The sequence below is a fragment of the Sus scrofa genome, chromosome 1 (genome assembly GCF_054392235.1).
Source record: "Sus scrofa isolate SSC_HxYL_T2T_F1_AM1 chromosome 1, Sscrofa_HxYL_maternal_Yorkshire_Landrace_v2.0, whole genome shotgun sequence".
NCBI lineage: Eukaryota > Metazoa > Chordata > Mammalia > Artiodactyla > Suidae > Sus > Sus scrofa.
The window spans coordinates 78,486,189-78,499,970 of NC_139383.1; the positions used below are offsets into that span (position 1 = coordinate 78,486,189).

At 42.7% G+C, this 13,782-nt stretch overlaps 1 protein-coding gene across 1 annotated transcript; it reads left to right on the forward strand.

Annotated features, from left to right (window-relative positions):
• Positions 1-540: 540 nt before the first annotated feature.
• RFPL4B (ret finger protein like 4B) lies at positions 541-1,446 on the forward strand. Its single transcript, XM_021084623.1, has one exon. The coding sequence runs from the start codon at positions 541-543 to the stop codon at positions 1,444-1,446; it is 906 nt and encodes a 301-aa protein (XP_020940282.1).
• The last annotated feature ends 12,336 nt before the right edge of the window (positions 1,447-13,782 follow it).

Sequence of the window (13,782 nt, forward strand, 5' to 3'; positions counted from 1 at the left end):
GCCCACTCCCATTCAGTAGATGGCCTCTTCTATTATTTTTTTTTTTAATGATTGTATTTAGGTGCGGAAATTCTTTTCCTTCAACTGTAAGTAACTTACAGAGGAATGCCGATTAGAGCTGAAGACTGCACTCCTGGCTCCTGTTAAAGACTCTTTTAGGAGAAAAAAAAGAAAAAGACCCAATTGAGCTCAGCTCCAACAGGAAAGGAAGAAAGAAGCTGTGATCAGAGCAGGCAAGACTTCACCCAGAAGTCTCCACACAAGGTAAACTGCCTCCATGAAAAGACAGTATCCATTGTCCTATTTCTTTTTCTTGTGATCTTGAATTTTGGATAGATTTCCTCACAGACAGTGCCTTTGCTGTGATTCTCTGGTGATTTTCATGTATAAACTATAGAAAGATTTATATGAATTTTTGCTTTAGATTTAGGTTCATCCTGATTGAAGAGCAGATATAGTGCTGAAGTTTCCCGATCACTCCTGGAAGCTAATAAAGGGCCATTTCAGCTTGGTTCTGCTAAAGAGTAAACTTCAGGGACCATGGCCAACAATCTGCAAGATGAGGCAGCGTGTACAGTTTGTCTGGAGGTTTTCTTCAGCCCCATTACTCTTTCCTGCACCCACACTTTCTGCCTTTATTGCATGCAAAGTTGGATGAAAGAGCAGGAGGATCTAAAATTGGTCTGCCCCATGTGTCGAGGTGTCATTGAGAATCCTCCTTTGAAGGACTGGCAAATCGAAGAACTGGCTCTTCTCATCACACAGCACAGCTCCCGACTGGAGCAGGGTATGCACATGAGTGATGAGTACCTGAAATTCTGGGAGGATATAACTCTGGACCCAGCCACTGCCAACTCCTTTCTTGTCTTCTCTGAGGACCTAAGGAGCATCCAGTATGGGAAGATCTACCAAAACTTGATGGAAGATCCCCAGAGATTCGACTACTGGGCTGGTGTCCTGGGCACCCCGTGCTTCGTCTCTGGTTGTCATTACTGGGAGGTAGAAGTGGGAGAGGGGAACGAGTGGGCTCTGGGGGTCTGCAAGATGTCAGTCAACAGGAAGAGGCCAAGTGGTTTCTCCTCTGACCATGGCTTCTGGATCATCCGCATGAAGGCAGGCACAATCTATACCTTCTCTGTCCTAGAAACCAGAATTCCTGTAAGCCCTGGCCTTTGCCACGTAGGAGTTTTTCTAGATATTGAGTTGGAAGAAATCAAGTTTTTTGATGTTAGCAATGATGTCCTCATCTACACACACAATAATTTATCCTGTTTAGAGCCTTTGTGTCCGTTCTTCTCTCTTGAGTTGCCCAGAGAAGGTGAGAAGGGTGCCTCCTTGAAGATCTGTCCATCAGAAATGAATCCCTTTATAGAAACTTCCTGTGAGATGAATGAGGTTTTTGATGTGAGAAACGAAATTCATCCCTTCCTAGAAACTGCCTGTTAGAGGAATGAGATCTGTGACGTGGGGAATGTTGGAATGACCCAAGAGGAGACAATTTTGTAGACTCTATAGCCAAGCAATTTTTATTGCTTTGGGGTAGACCTTGTACCTAAATAACTGTGTGATTTTAGGGGGTGTGGTTAAGCCCTTTAGAGCCTCAGTTTTTCAGTCTTTACTTGGGAATAATTATATCTTTTCCCCAAATAGCCACGATGCAATCGGATCAGTGGTGTCTTGGGAGTACTGGGATGCAAGTTTGATCCCCAGCCCAACATAATAGGTTAAGGATCTGGCATTGCTGCAGCTGCAGCTTAGGTCTCGACTGGGGCTCTGATCTGATCCTTAGCCCAGGAAACTCCATATGCTGTGGGGCAGCCAAAATAAATAAATAAATAAATAATTTAAAAAACCTGTGATGGTCACTACACTATGCATTTATTTTGTAATAAATACAATGTGGAATTTAATTTTATTTTTCATTTATTTATTTTTTAAATTTTATTTTGCCCTTTTTTGTCCAACCCAAGTCTGTGACCTATACCACAGCTCACGACAATGCTGGATCCTTAACCCACTGAGTGAGGCCAGGAATCAAACCTGCATCCTCATGGATGCTAGTCATATTCGTTTTCTCTGGGCCACAATGGGAGCTCCGGAATTTTAGATTATAAGTTAAATTATTACATCCTGTGAAATAGGAACATTGTCTTTTTCATTATTTTATGCCTTTTCTATAGTATAATTCCTGATAATTATAACTGTCTGGGGAGATATTTTGACGTGAAATATAAGTGAGAGGGACAAAGGTTCTAGGAAAGAACAAAGTCTCTCATTTATATTTTCTTGAAAGACAACCTTTGACTGAGGTATATATAGTTAGTGGTGATTTGTGTTTGTTCAGATGGGAATTGTTCTTTGCCCGCTTCAATAATTGGCCTGTTGGGTGGTTGCCAAATTGATAAGGTATATATATGATGGCCAAAAATGTGCCAATAGGGTCAATCTGAGAATATCAAGTTTTGTAACCAAGCAAGACCCTGTGGAACCTTCCTGGAACAGAACCTCCCCATGTCCTCTGCTTCAGCATCCCTCTTTAGTACTAGATCATAGTATCTGATGCACATTTCCTGAGTTGTTTTACAGATGCTAAACCCCACACCAAGTGGAGGCAGTTTACCTGATGATCATGAGCAAGTAGCCCACAGATCTATAGAGCCTTGAGAAATGATAATGTTAGTCCCTTTGACACCACCCTGTTACCTCACCATCAGCCAATCAGAGAATTGTGCCTGAGCTGATCACTTACCCTATGATCCCCCTCCCCCACCTTGCCTTTAAAAATGCTTTCTGAAACTATTAGAGTTTGGGTGTTTTGAGCACTAGCTGTCCTGGACTCCTTGCTTGGAGCCGTGCTATTAATGGGCACTTTCATCACCACAACCCAGTAGCAGTAGGTTGGCTTTCCTGAGCACAGGTTTGGTTCCATAATGGTTTCTCTAAGGTTCTAAATCTTCCTTAGTCAATTATGTAAAGGAGAGAAATGACTGTTGGGAAGATTGGCTCTTCTGGGATCCAACCTGAGGTTTATGTCCCTCCCCCCAGCACCCCCACATTGTCCTAGACTGCTGTTCTCACATTCCAGTCTTAAATGCTCCTGATGGCTCCTTTCCCAACCATTCAGATCCTTTCAGGTTGTATTCTTTAAATTTACTGAATTAGCCACTTCCGAGGTGGTATCTGTCCTAGAAGAGCAGATGTGGGATGTGTGTGGACTCTTGCTTTTGACCTCTTTCCCAAAGAGACCCAGGATTGCCTTTTCCTGTTTCTTTCCAACACTGGGGGTGGGGGATCAGTCTAGTGTAGGTTTTTTGTTTGTTTGTTTGTTTGTTCTCTTTGTTATTATTCCCTTTTGGTCCCTCTGATTTTATTTTAGGGGTCTTCTTGCCTTTCTCTCACATTGGGCCTGGGTGGGGACCACCCTGATCCACTTTAACAAGTCTTTGTAATGTTGAAACAAAAGTTTTCTGAAACAACACCTGTGATGAGTGATACACTATAATCTTTTCTTTGCTTAGAAAAAAATGCTGGTGTCACACATGCATTTGATTTTAGAACTCACCTGTAAATTGAGAACTGCAGTTTGAAAAGCTGGGCTTCCAGACCCCTTCTCACGTCCTTGAATGCTAGAGAGAAGGCAGCCTCAGTGTCCCTAGGACTAGAAGTAGCAGCATGTGTTACATTTGCAGATTTTGGGTTTTCTCATGGACCATTCACTTTAAGTGACTTTTCTATCTCTTCCTCCAGAGGGTCTAAATTCCAAGTTTCCCTTCATCCCAGCTAAAGAACCTGAGTGTTTTTTTTTTTTTCTTCCTCCTCAAACATTAAGGGATTTTTTTTTTTTTTTTTTTTTTTTGTCTTTTGTTGTTGTTGTTGCTATTTCTTGGGCCGCTCCCGCGGCATATGGAGGTTCCCAGGCTAGGGGTCTAATCGGAGCTGTAGCTGCCAGCCTATGCCAGAGCCACAGCAACGCGGGATCCGAGCCGCGTCTGCAACCTACACCACAGCTCACGGCAACGCCGGATCATTAACCCACTGAGCAAGGCCAGGGACCGAACCCGCAACCTCATGGTTCCTAGTCGATTCGTTAACTACTGCGCCACGACGGGAACTCCGGGATTTTTGTTAGTGGCCAATGATTGGCCTGTTTCCTTTATCTTGTCTGATTGGATTACTGTGGTCCAGGGGAAATGACGGCTGGAGGCTGGGTCACATGGTCGTCCTATAGCCAATCAGTGTTTATCCTTAGCAAAACCTTTCATGTGTCCAGCTCCTTAGTATGTCTATGCTACCTACAATCCTAATCCGAGTCTGTCACATATCCCATCTGGATGGTTGCAGCCACCTCCTAACTTTTTCTTGCTCCACTCTGGCCTTTCCATGGTTCATTTCCACCTGGGCACCAGAATGATTTTTTTAAACAATCCATCAGGTTTTTTCTCTTTTGAAGCCTGCAAGGACCAGCAGGTCAATGAGAATAAATTCTCTCAGATGCCCTCCCCCACTCTCTCCCCTCCTTTCCAGGAGCACTAGACTTCTTCTGTCAGAGCCGGCTTCCTGGGGCTCAAATTCTATTTTTATCGCTTTTATGTGATTTTGAATAAGTTATCTAACTTTGAGGCTCAGTTTCCTAATCGGTAAAGAGGGATTAGTAAACCCAGCCTTTAGAATTCCTGTGGGGGTTAAATGAGATAACTGATTTTGATTAGCTCTGGGCCTTGTTTGTAGATTGTGCTATTTGTTGCCAGTTAGTGACGTCATTGATTATTTTTGGTGCTTTGTGAAGTTGGCTATTTGTTTCACATACTCCTTATCATGTTGAAAACATCATTTGAATCCCAGGTTTTTTTTTTTTGGGCAGCACCCGTGGCGTGGCGTATGGAAGTTCCCAGGCTGGCTAGGGGTGGAATTGGAGCTACAGCTGCCAGCCTACACCACAGCCATAGCAACTAGGGATCCGAGTCTGTGACCTACCCCATAGCTCACAGCAATGCTAGATCCTTAACCCACTGAGTGAAGAACTCTGGGCCATCATGGAATCAAGTCAGATTCGTTTCTGCTGGGTCACAATGAGCACTCCTAATTCCAGTTAAAATACTTTAAAAATATTTAGGAAGATGTATTGCATTTTGACCAGTCTTTTGATTGTTTGGTATCACTCATGGATTGGTTGAAGAAAGCATCTTGGTGTGCCCATCCCCCTCACCCATCTGTGTAAATTCTCCCATCCCCCAGCTAGACCCTCCCACTGTTGCAAATTGTGGTGTTGACTGGTCCTATACAGAAAGGTTTTAATTGGCTCTGGAGGTAGAGGTGCAGTCATTTTGGGGAATAGAACTCTCTCAGTTTCTTAATAAGCAATAGTAGGGAGTTCCCTGGTGGCTGAGTGGGTTAAGGATCCAGTGTTGTCATGGCTATGGCTATGGCTCAGGTCACTCTGTGGTGTGGGTTCAGTCCCTGGCCTGGGAACTTCTGCATGATGTGGGCATGGCCAAAAGTCAATGGTATAGTATGTGGGGATAATTACAACTCTGATTAGTATATTAGGATAATATCAATTATTACTGTACCTCCCACCTCCCTTCCAACAGCCCTTCTCAAATTTCAGCTTTCTAGTCCTCGTCCTATTCTATCCTTATCTGGGAATCCTTAATATAATACCTCCTTATCCAAACTTTGCTGGAATCATACCCTTTACTCTTTCACATCTGCTTCTGCCTCTCATACTGAGGCAGAATAATAACTCAGATAGTCAGTGTAGGAACATAGGCTTCAATGCATTTGATATGGCCATTGATTAACATTTGTGGCTCAAGGGCTCCAGGGAGTAACAGCCACACAGGCATTGTTTACTACAGGGAGTGTACCTATGCCCAGATGGACATTAATCCCTAATCCCTTGTGACTAAGTTTACCGACTTAACGGGACATTTCCACCCCTAAGACCCTACTGGACAAGGACTGATATAGGTAATCGAACAAGGCCAATAGGAGAAAACCACATCTTTCTGGATCCCACATTGGTAACCCCCCATCTTTAAGAGATAAAAATCCCTATTGTACAATAGAGAAGGGGCTTCTTCTCCCACTTCCAGCAACCTTGGGAGCTATTTGCTTTCCTTTAATAAAGACTTTGCTTGCTTGCTGCCTGTGGGTTCAATGGAGTTCATTCTTCGACTGTTGTGAACAAGAACCCAGGTTCTGGTATCATCTTTCCAGCATCAATACTTTCCAGCATCAAGACAGCAGTACTTCTCCAAGTTTTCTAGGTGATTTCAGTGTGCAGCCAGTGTTGAAAATCACTGGGCTAAAGAACTGGTTCCTGGGAGTTCACTTCGTCATGGCTCAGCAGTAGCGAACCCAGCTAGTATCCAGGAGGATGAGGGTTCCATCCCTGGCCTCCCGCTCAGTAGGTTAAAAATCTGGCGTTGTGGTGAGCTGTGGTATAGATCGCAGATGTGGCTCAGATCCTGCATTGCTGTGGTGGAGGCCAGCAACCGTAGCTCCGATTTGACCCCCAGCCTGGGAACTTCCATATGCCTTGGGTGCAGCCCTCAAAAGACCAAAAAAAAAAAAAAAAATTGGTTCCAAAAATGTGCTGTGCCTCAAAATCCCTTGGCACCCCCCGCCGAAATTTGCGTTGTAATTGGTTCTCAACTGATGCTGCTGGGGACCACACTTCGAAACCAGTGGACTGAAGGACACGGTGCCCTTTAATTCTTGAATTAAATCAATCAATTAATTACATTCAATCAATTCATTTAAAATTAATTCTGTTTTAAAGTTAATTTTAATTCCTGCATGAAAAATCAAAAAAGAAATAAAAAAAAAAACCTCTTTAACAGTTGAAGAGAAGGGAGGGAGGAATGAGGGAGGTTGGGTGGTCTTAGCTGGGATTAGATTTCGGAGTTAGCAAAACTCAGATAACATGATGGAAATTAAAACCTCCACCTGCCCATCCTAACACTGATCATAAGATTTTCATCATCATCACTTCTGATACTTTTATAATACCTCAGTGTATAAAAATGAATGCTCATCATAATGACCCAAATCTGTATTCTTCTTTTTTTTTTTTTAGAGCTGCGCCCATGGCATATGGAGGTTCCCAGGCTAGGGATCAAATCCGAGCTACAACTGCCAGCCTACACCACAACCACAGAAACTTGGGATCCGAGCCGCATCTGCAACCTACACCACAGCTCATGGCACTGCCAGATCCTTAACGCACTGAGCAAGGCCAGGAATCGAGCCCACATCCTCATGGATACTAGTTGGGTTCTTAACCACTGAGCCACGTTGGGAACTCCAGGATGTGATTTCTTTTGTGCTACAATTCCTATTCATCTTGTGTGAAACTTCTAGGATTTAAGTTCTCTTGAGACATCTTAATTAGTTCAAAGTGGAGTTGCAATGGCCAATGTGAATTTTCCATGCTGATTAGTCTTAGAGGGATAAACTAAGAATATTCCTTTAGATAAGAAGTGGTCATGTGACAGAATCTTGTAAATGTAACATTAAAAGGTTATGGGTGTGGGCTTCAGGGAAAGTTTTTGTGTTCCTGTTCAAAAGGAACAGGTGCAGTCATCACCTATTTATGCTCTTTGTTGCTTTCTTCCTGTCTAATATCTAAAATGCAGGTAGCATTTCTGGAGATGGAACAGCCATGACAGACATGTATGGGGGACATAGAAAGAGCTGTCAAGCCAGCACTGAATTTTCCGCTTCCAGTTTGCCTTTTGAGTAAGGAAAATATGGTCCTGCTTAGTTTAAGACCTCACTAGGTTTTTGTTATGTGCACCTAAATGTACCCCCGAGAAAAATACCAACCAATGTTTATATACTCTTGAAGTATCACACCATAATTCCACTTCTTATTGAACTATGGTCAAAAGGCTCTATACCTCTTTTTTGTTTGTTTGTTTGTTTTCCTTTTTAGGGCCGCACCTGCGGCGTATGGAAGTTCCCAGGCTAGGGGTTGAATCGGAGCTGCAGCTGCCAGCCTACACCACAGCCACAGCAATGTGGGATCTGAGCCTTATCTGCGACCTACACCACAGCTCACAGCAGTGCTGGATCCGTCACTCACTGAACGATGCCAGGGATTGAACCCAAATCCTAGTTGGGTTCATTAACTGCTGAGCCATGAACTCCAGGTTCTATTCCTCTTATATTCCTCATTGTCCCCTTTTTTTTTTTTTTTTACTATCCATTTCCCATGCTATCTTCCTTTACTTGATTTTATTCCACTTAGGTCTTCCCTCAATATTTCTGCACAACTCACAACTTGTACTGTTAAAGGGCAGAAGTGAAATGCACAGTGGTAGTTGAATCATGTCTACACGTGCAGTTAATTGGAAGAGCTCAGCTAATCTGGAAGATTAGATTCCTGAAGATTTTTCTTTGCTTGAGGCCAAAATATAATCATCTTTTTTTTTTTTTTTTTTTTTTTTTTTTTTTTTTTTTGTCTTTTCTAGGGCTGCACCCATGGCATATGGAGGTTCCTAGGCTAGGGGTCTAATTGAAGCTGTAGCCACCAGCCTACACCAGAGCCACAGCAACTCGGGATCCGAGCTGCGTCTGTGACGCCACAGCTCACGGCAACGCCATATCCCTAACCCACTGAATGAGGCCAGGGTTCGAACCCGCAACCTCACGGTTCCTGGTCGGATTTGTTAACCACTGAGCCACTATGGGAACTCCTAATTATCCATGATTTTTAATGACCATCAGCATGCTGGAAATGCATGATTTTTTGAGTACTTTTTGGTGGGCAAGGGAATAAATAGGCAGAATAATCTTGCCGAAGACATCCTAGTCCCTGAAACCTGTAAAAGACTTCTCTAGGTGGGATTAAGTTTAGGATTTTGAGACAGGGAGGCTGGTTATTCAGCTGTACTCAATGCAACTACAAAGTCTTTATAAGTAGGAGGGAGGAGAAAGGAAATCAGAGTGATGTGGGTGGGAACCAAGAAATGCCAGCAGCTTCTAGAAGCTAGGAGGAGTAAGAAGCAGATTCTCCCTTAGAGCCTCTGGAAGAAATCAGCTCTGCCGTTACCTTGGTTGTAACACTGTAAGTTTCATTCATTTTGGATTTCTGACCTTCAGGTCTGAAAGGGAACCGATCCATATTTCAGAAGTGATGCACAAATGGCCCCCCAGAGCAGGGACCAGTAGCATCCTGCACAGCCCTGTTTATAACTTATTTATCGGGCCTCTATTTGGCTAACAATGTTAAATACCAGTGATAGCAACCAGTAGCCTTTTCTCAGTTTTGATGATTTAGACTCTAATGGCAAATACCTTGCAACCTGAACTCTTCACTTACTTAAATTTTAGTGCAGCCCTGGAGCTCTGAATCAGGACTTCGAAGGAGGGAGTGGCCTCATCAGAGATGCCAGCCAAGAGCTGGGGAACCTTATATTTTTTTGTTTTACCTGTGGCATGTGGAAATACCTGAGCCAGGGATCAAACCTGTGCCACAGTTGTGACCCATGCCACAGCTGCGGCAGCATCGGATCCTTAATCTGATGTGCCTTAGGGGAACTTCTGGGAATCAGTTGTTAAACATTTATCAGCAACAATTTCTAAGATAGTAATAAAACTAACTGTTAAAAAAATAAGACTGATTACTTAGAGAACATGTTATATTTTGATAAATTGAAAAGCTTAAGGGGAAAAGACTTCTCAAAATCAGATTTTTTTTTTTTTTTTGTAAAAATCGAGGCCAGACTGCTAATCCAGGCCTTAGCGATGGACCATGCTTCCTTTGTTCTTGAGTGAATTTACAAATAGTAGAGCTTGGTACAGATAGCATCTCCAATTTTCATTCTGTGGAGAAGACTTGTCAGTATTAGGAGAGGGATAAAAAAGCCAGTATTTCATGAGAGCAGGAGCTGGGAAGCACCAATCCTGTTGGTTTTGAGTCCCAGGTTCAAAGAGATGCAGGGCTCAGCTGCATATTAACTTCACTTGCTCCTGGCTCAGCCATGAGGCCCTACCATGTCCTTCTTCTAAACTCCCTTTTTGAGTTCCCATCATGGCTCAGTGGTTAACGAAACTGACTGGGAACCATGAGGTTGCGGGTTCAATCTCTGGCCTTGCTCAGTGGGTTAAGGATCTGGTGTTGCCGTGAGCTGTGGCGTAGGTCACAGATGTGGCTCGGATCCTGTGTTGCTGTGGCTGTGCGGCCCCAGAAAAGGCAAAAAAGACAAAACAAACCAAAAAAAAAAAAAACTCCCTTTTTGTCTAAGCCAGTTCAGTTTGGGGTTTCTTTCAACTTCAATCTAAACCAGATTAACTAATAAAGTCATCGATTTTATGGAATCTGTTAAAGAAAACCTCTGACTTCCCTCTTACCCTCGCCCTCTTTTTGTGGAGACATTAATATTTTGCAGAAGATTTATCTGTCCATATCAGTGGAGCTCCTTTTATAACCCCCTAAGTGCAAACTATTTTTTTTCCCAAGTTTTCTGTCGTATATCTCAATGTTACATAAAGAGTGACTTGTGGCAATAAGTATAATCGATGAAATCAGTGAAGTTGGGGATCAATACTGTTTTTTTAAAGGGACCTAGAGAGTTCTCATTGTGGCTTAGAGGTAGCAAATCTGACTAGTACCCATGAGAATGCAGGTTTGATCCCTGGCCTTGCTCAGTGGGTTAAAGGATGCGGCGGTTTCTGTGAACTGTAATGAAGGTCACAGACTCTGCTTGGATCTGGCCTTGCTGTAGCTGTGGTGCAGTCTGTTGGCTACAGCTCCAATTTGACCCCTAGCCTGGGAACCTTCATATGCCTCCGGTGCAGCCCTAGAAAGACAAAAGGAAAAAGCACATGTGGCGGGGGAGGGGGAACACCTGTTTTAAAAATGCAGATCTCTGTAGTGATAAAAGATTGGTAATGATTTGGTGCTAGTGAGTCACTGGTCTCTTCATCGGCACTGTGCTGAAAATCACAAGATTTCTTCTTTTTGGCGATCATTTCATTATCGGTAATTACACCTTCTCTCCCCCCCCCCCCCGAAGTGTAGGCCTGTGACATCAAAGAATTTCCACCCTCTACTTCTTGATACTGTATCTAAATATACCTCAGGTGCGTACAAAGGTTTCTGGTCAAGTTCGTGGGCCCAAAGCACATGTTACCTTCTCTTGGAAAGATAAGAGAATTACAAGAAGTGGAATTTGTAAGAATTTTGAAAATGGGGAGCTGGAAACTGATGAAATGCAATTCATATTTTATGAAAAGAAAAATTTAACCATACTTTTTTTTTTCTCTGCCTTCTTGGGCCTCCTGTCTCCCTTTAGTGTGTATTGTGCATCTGCTTTATCTTGTAAGGGGTCATGAAAGTTATAATTCTCAGGTTGGCTCAAACAAAATTTTCACTTCCTTATTAGATCAACTATTAATTTTTTCATCAACATATTCATGGTGTAGCCAGCAGGATATGGGAGATGCTGACCAGGAAACACCTAAAGTCTACTCTGAACCGGCGCTCAGTACCAGCACAGGCCCATTGAGCCCCACCAGCTTCTCAGTACTCAGGTGTTCTGGAGAGGTCTCCTGATACCCATATCTCATTGCTTGTAGGCAGTTTTTTTTTTTTTTTTTTTTTTTTTTATGTGTTTGTGGGAGGAGTTGAGTGCACCAAGTCTTGCTCCTCTACCGTCTTGATTCTATCCTCCACATATCATTGCTTTTAAATGATTCTAAACATTTTATTTGAGCTGTTTTTACTTGAGACTTGGAGTTTTAAGGGGCATTGGTGTCTTTTCTAGGCAGGCATCTAGGAGGATCTGTGCAGGAGGCCCAGGGAAATGGAAATGGATGGGCTATTTTTTTTTTTTTTGTCTCTGCCTTTTCTAGGGCCGCTCCTGCGGCATATGGAGGTTCCCAGGCTAGGGGTCTAATCGGAGCTCTAGCTTCTGGCTTACACCACAGCCACAGCAATGCAGGATCTGAGCCACGTCTGGGACCTACACCAGAGCTCACGGCAACACCGGATCCTTAACCCACTGAGCAAAGCCAGGGATCGAACCTGAAACCTTATGGTTCCTAGTCGGATCCGTTAACCACTGAGCCATGACGGGAACTCCTGGGCTATTGTTAAATTTGCCTTACTTAAACTGAAAAAACAAGTTGATGTATGGTCTGAACAAAACTTTGACGAGTGAAATGAGATATTGGATTAATGAGCTCTGAGGAGCAGGGGACCTCTGTTCCTTCCAGGCACAAGGTGTTCTTGGGTGACTGACTGAGAACCTAGCAAAAGTGTCTGAGTGTAGGAAGGTGACACCAGTGGTTCCGTAGGAGAACCCTCCACAGTCATTGAGCAAACACTGCTCTTTTGAGGATGCAGGAGATTAAGGACGGTCACCCAATGCTCTAAGCACTATTGGAGGGAGGCTTAGACTGTGGGAAGCAGAAGCCCAGACACACAAAAGTTAAATTAACCTGATGGTGACTCTTTGGGGAGCTAGACGCAGAAGCTACTCACTGTGACTTACCACGCTGTCCTCAGAAAGTCATTCAGTATCTCTCCACCTCTGAATTTCATGAGAAGTTGTGCCTCAAAGGCCAAACAGTTCCTAGATAAACAACCACCTATAGGATACCATCTGGGTCTATGTGTGCTCACAAGTGCTTCATTAGTGATTGGCAATTGAAGGCAATCTTGCCCTCAAATAGCCAAGATTTTTTTTTTTTTCCCTGCTCACAAACTGATTTTTTTCATTTGCAGTTAAAGCCAACAGAAGGTAAGTTCCTACTATGTCAGTCAGTCTTCTGGATTCCTATCTGCAGGGTCTATTTAAAATAAGGGTAGTAAGAATTTTTTCAGTTGTCTAAAATTAGGTTAGTGGGAGAAAGTATTTGTAGGCCTAGCTCCTCAGTCCCTTTGAATTGGAAAGACTTCTAAATTGTCCAAAAAAAAAAAAAAAAAAAAAAAACTCTCATCTCCCCCTCTATTTGGCCATGCCCATGGCATGCGGAATTTCCCAGGACAGGAATTGAACCTGTGCCAAAACTGTAACCAGAGCCACAGCAGTGACAATGTCAGGTTCTCAACCCACTGAGACACAAGGGAACTCCAAGAGCCTTCATCATTTTTTTGTTTCAGCATGCATTTATCTGTCATTGAGGTTGAACTTTTTCATATTTATTTTATTTAGTTGATATGAAATATTATAGGTTTCAGGGGTACCACATTATGATTCACAATTTTTAAAGGTTATACTCCATTTATAGTTACTATAAAATATTGGCTATATTCCCTGTGTTGTGCAACATATCCTTGTAGCTTATTTTATGCATAGTTTCTGAAATGTATTTTATTACATCAAAATTGGCTATCAGGACAAACTAGCTTACACTGGCAATGGTAGTTTCTGTGATTAAAAATTCTTAAAACTGGCTATTCCCATCTGCAAAGCAGTCTGAGGAGGTATGCACGTGAGTTTTCCAGTTAGTGCTCAATGAAGGGCAATAAAGAATGCCATAGACAAAATTTAGGAATGAGTGATAGTTTGGGAGAAAATAGAATATTTAGGATCAAGAATTAATATTTTTGTCCACAACAAGATAAATTCCTATAAGGAAGCAAGAAAAACAACAGAAAAATGGCAAGCATTATGAGGAAAAGATAGCCTAATAGTTAAAAATATACAGCAATGATGTTAACTGCACAGTAGTCAATGGAATACAAATAAAGTCTGAGATTCTGTTTATAGAAGAGCAAAACATAGAAAGATGGATGAGGATGCTGGTGAGGCTGTGGGGAGGTGGAAA

What these genes read in the sequence shown, in the direction of transcription:
- RFPL4B (XM_021084623.1), top strand. Translation starts at nt 541, where the DNA reads ATGGCCAACAATCTGCAAGATGAGGCAGCGTGTACAGTTTGTCTGGAG.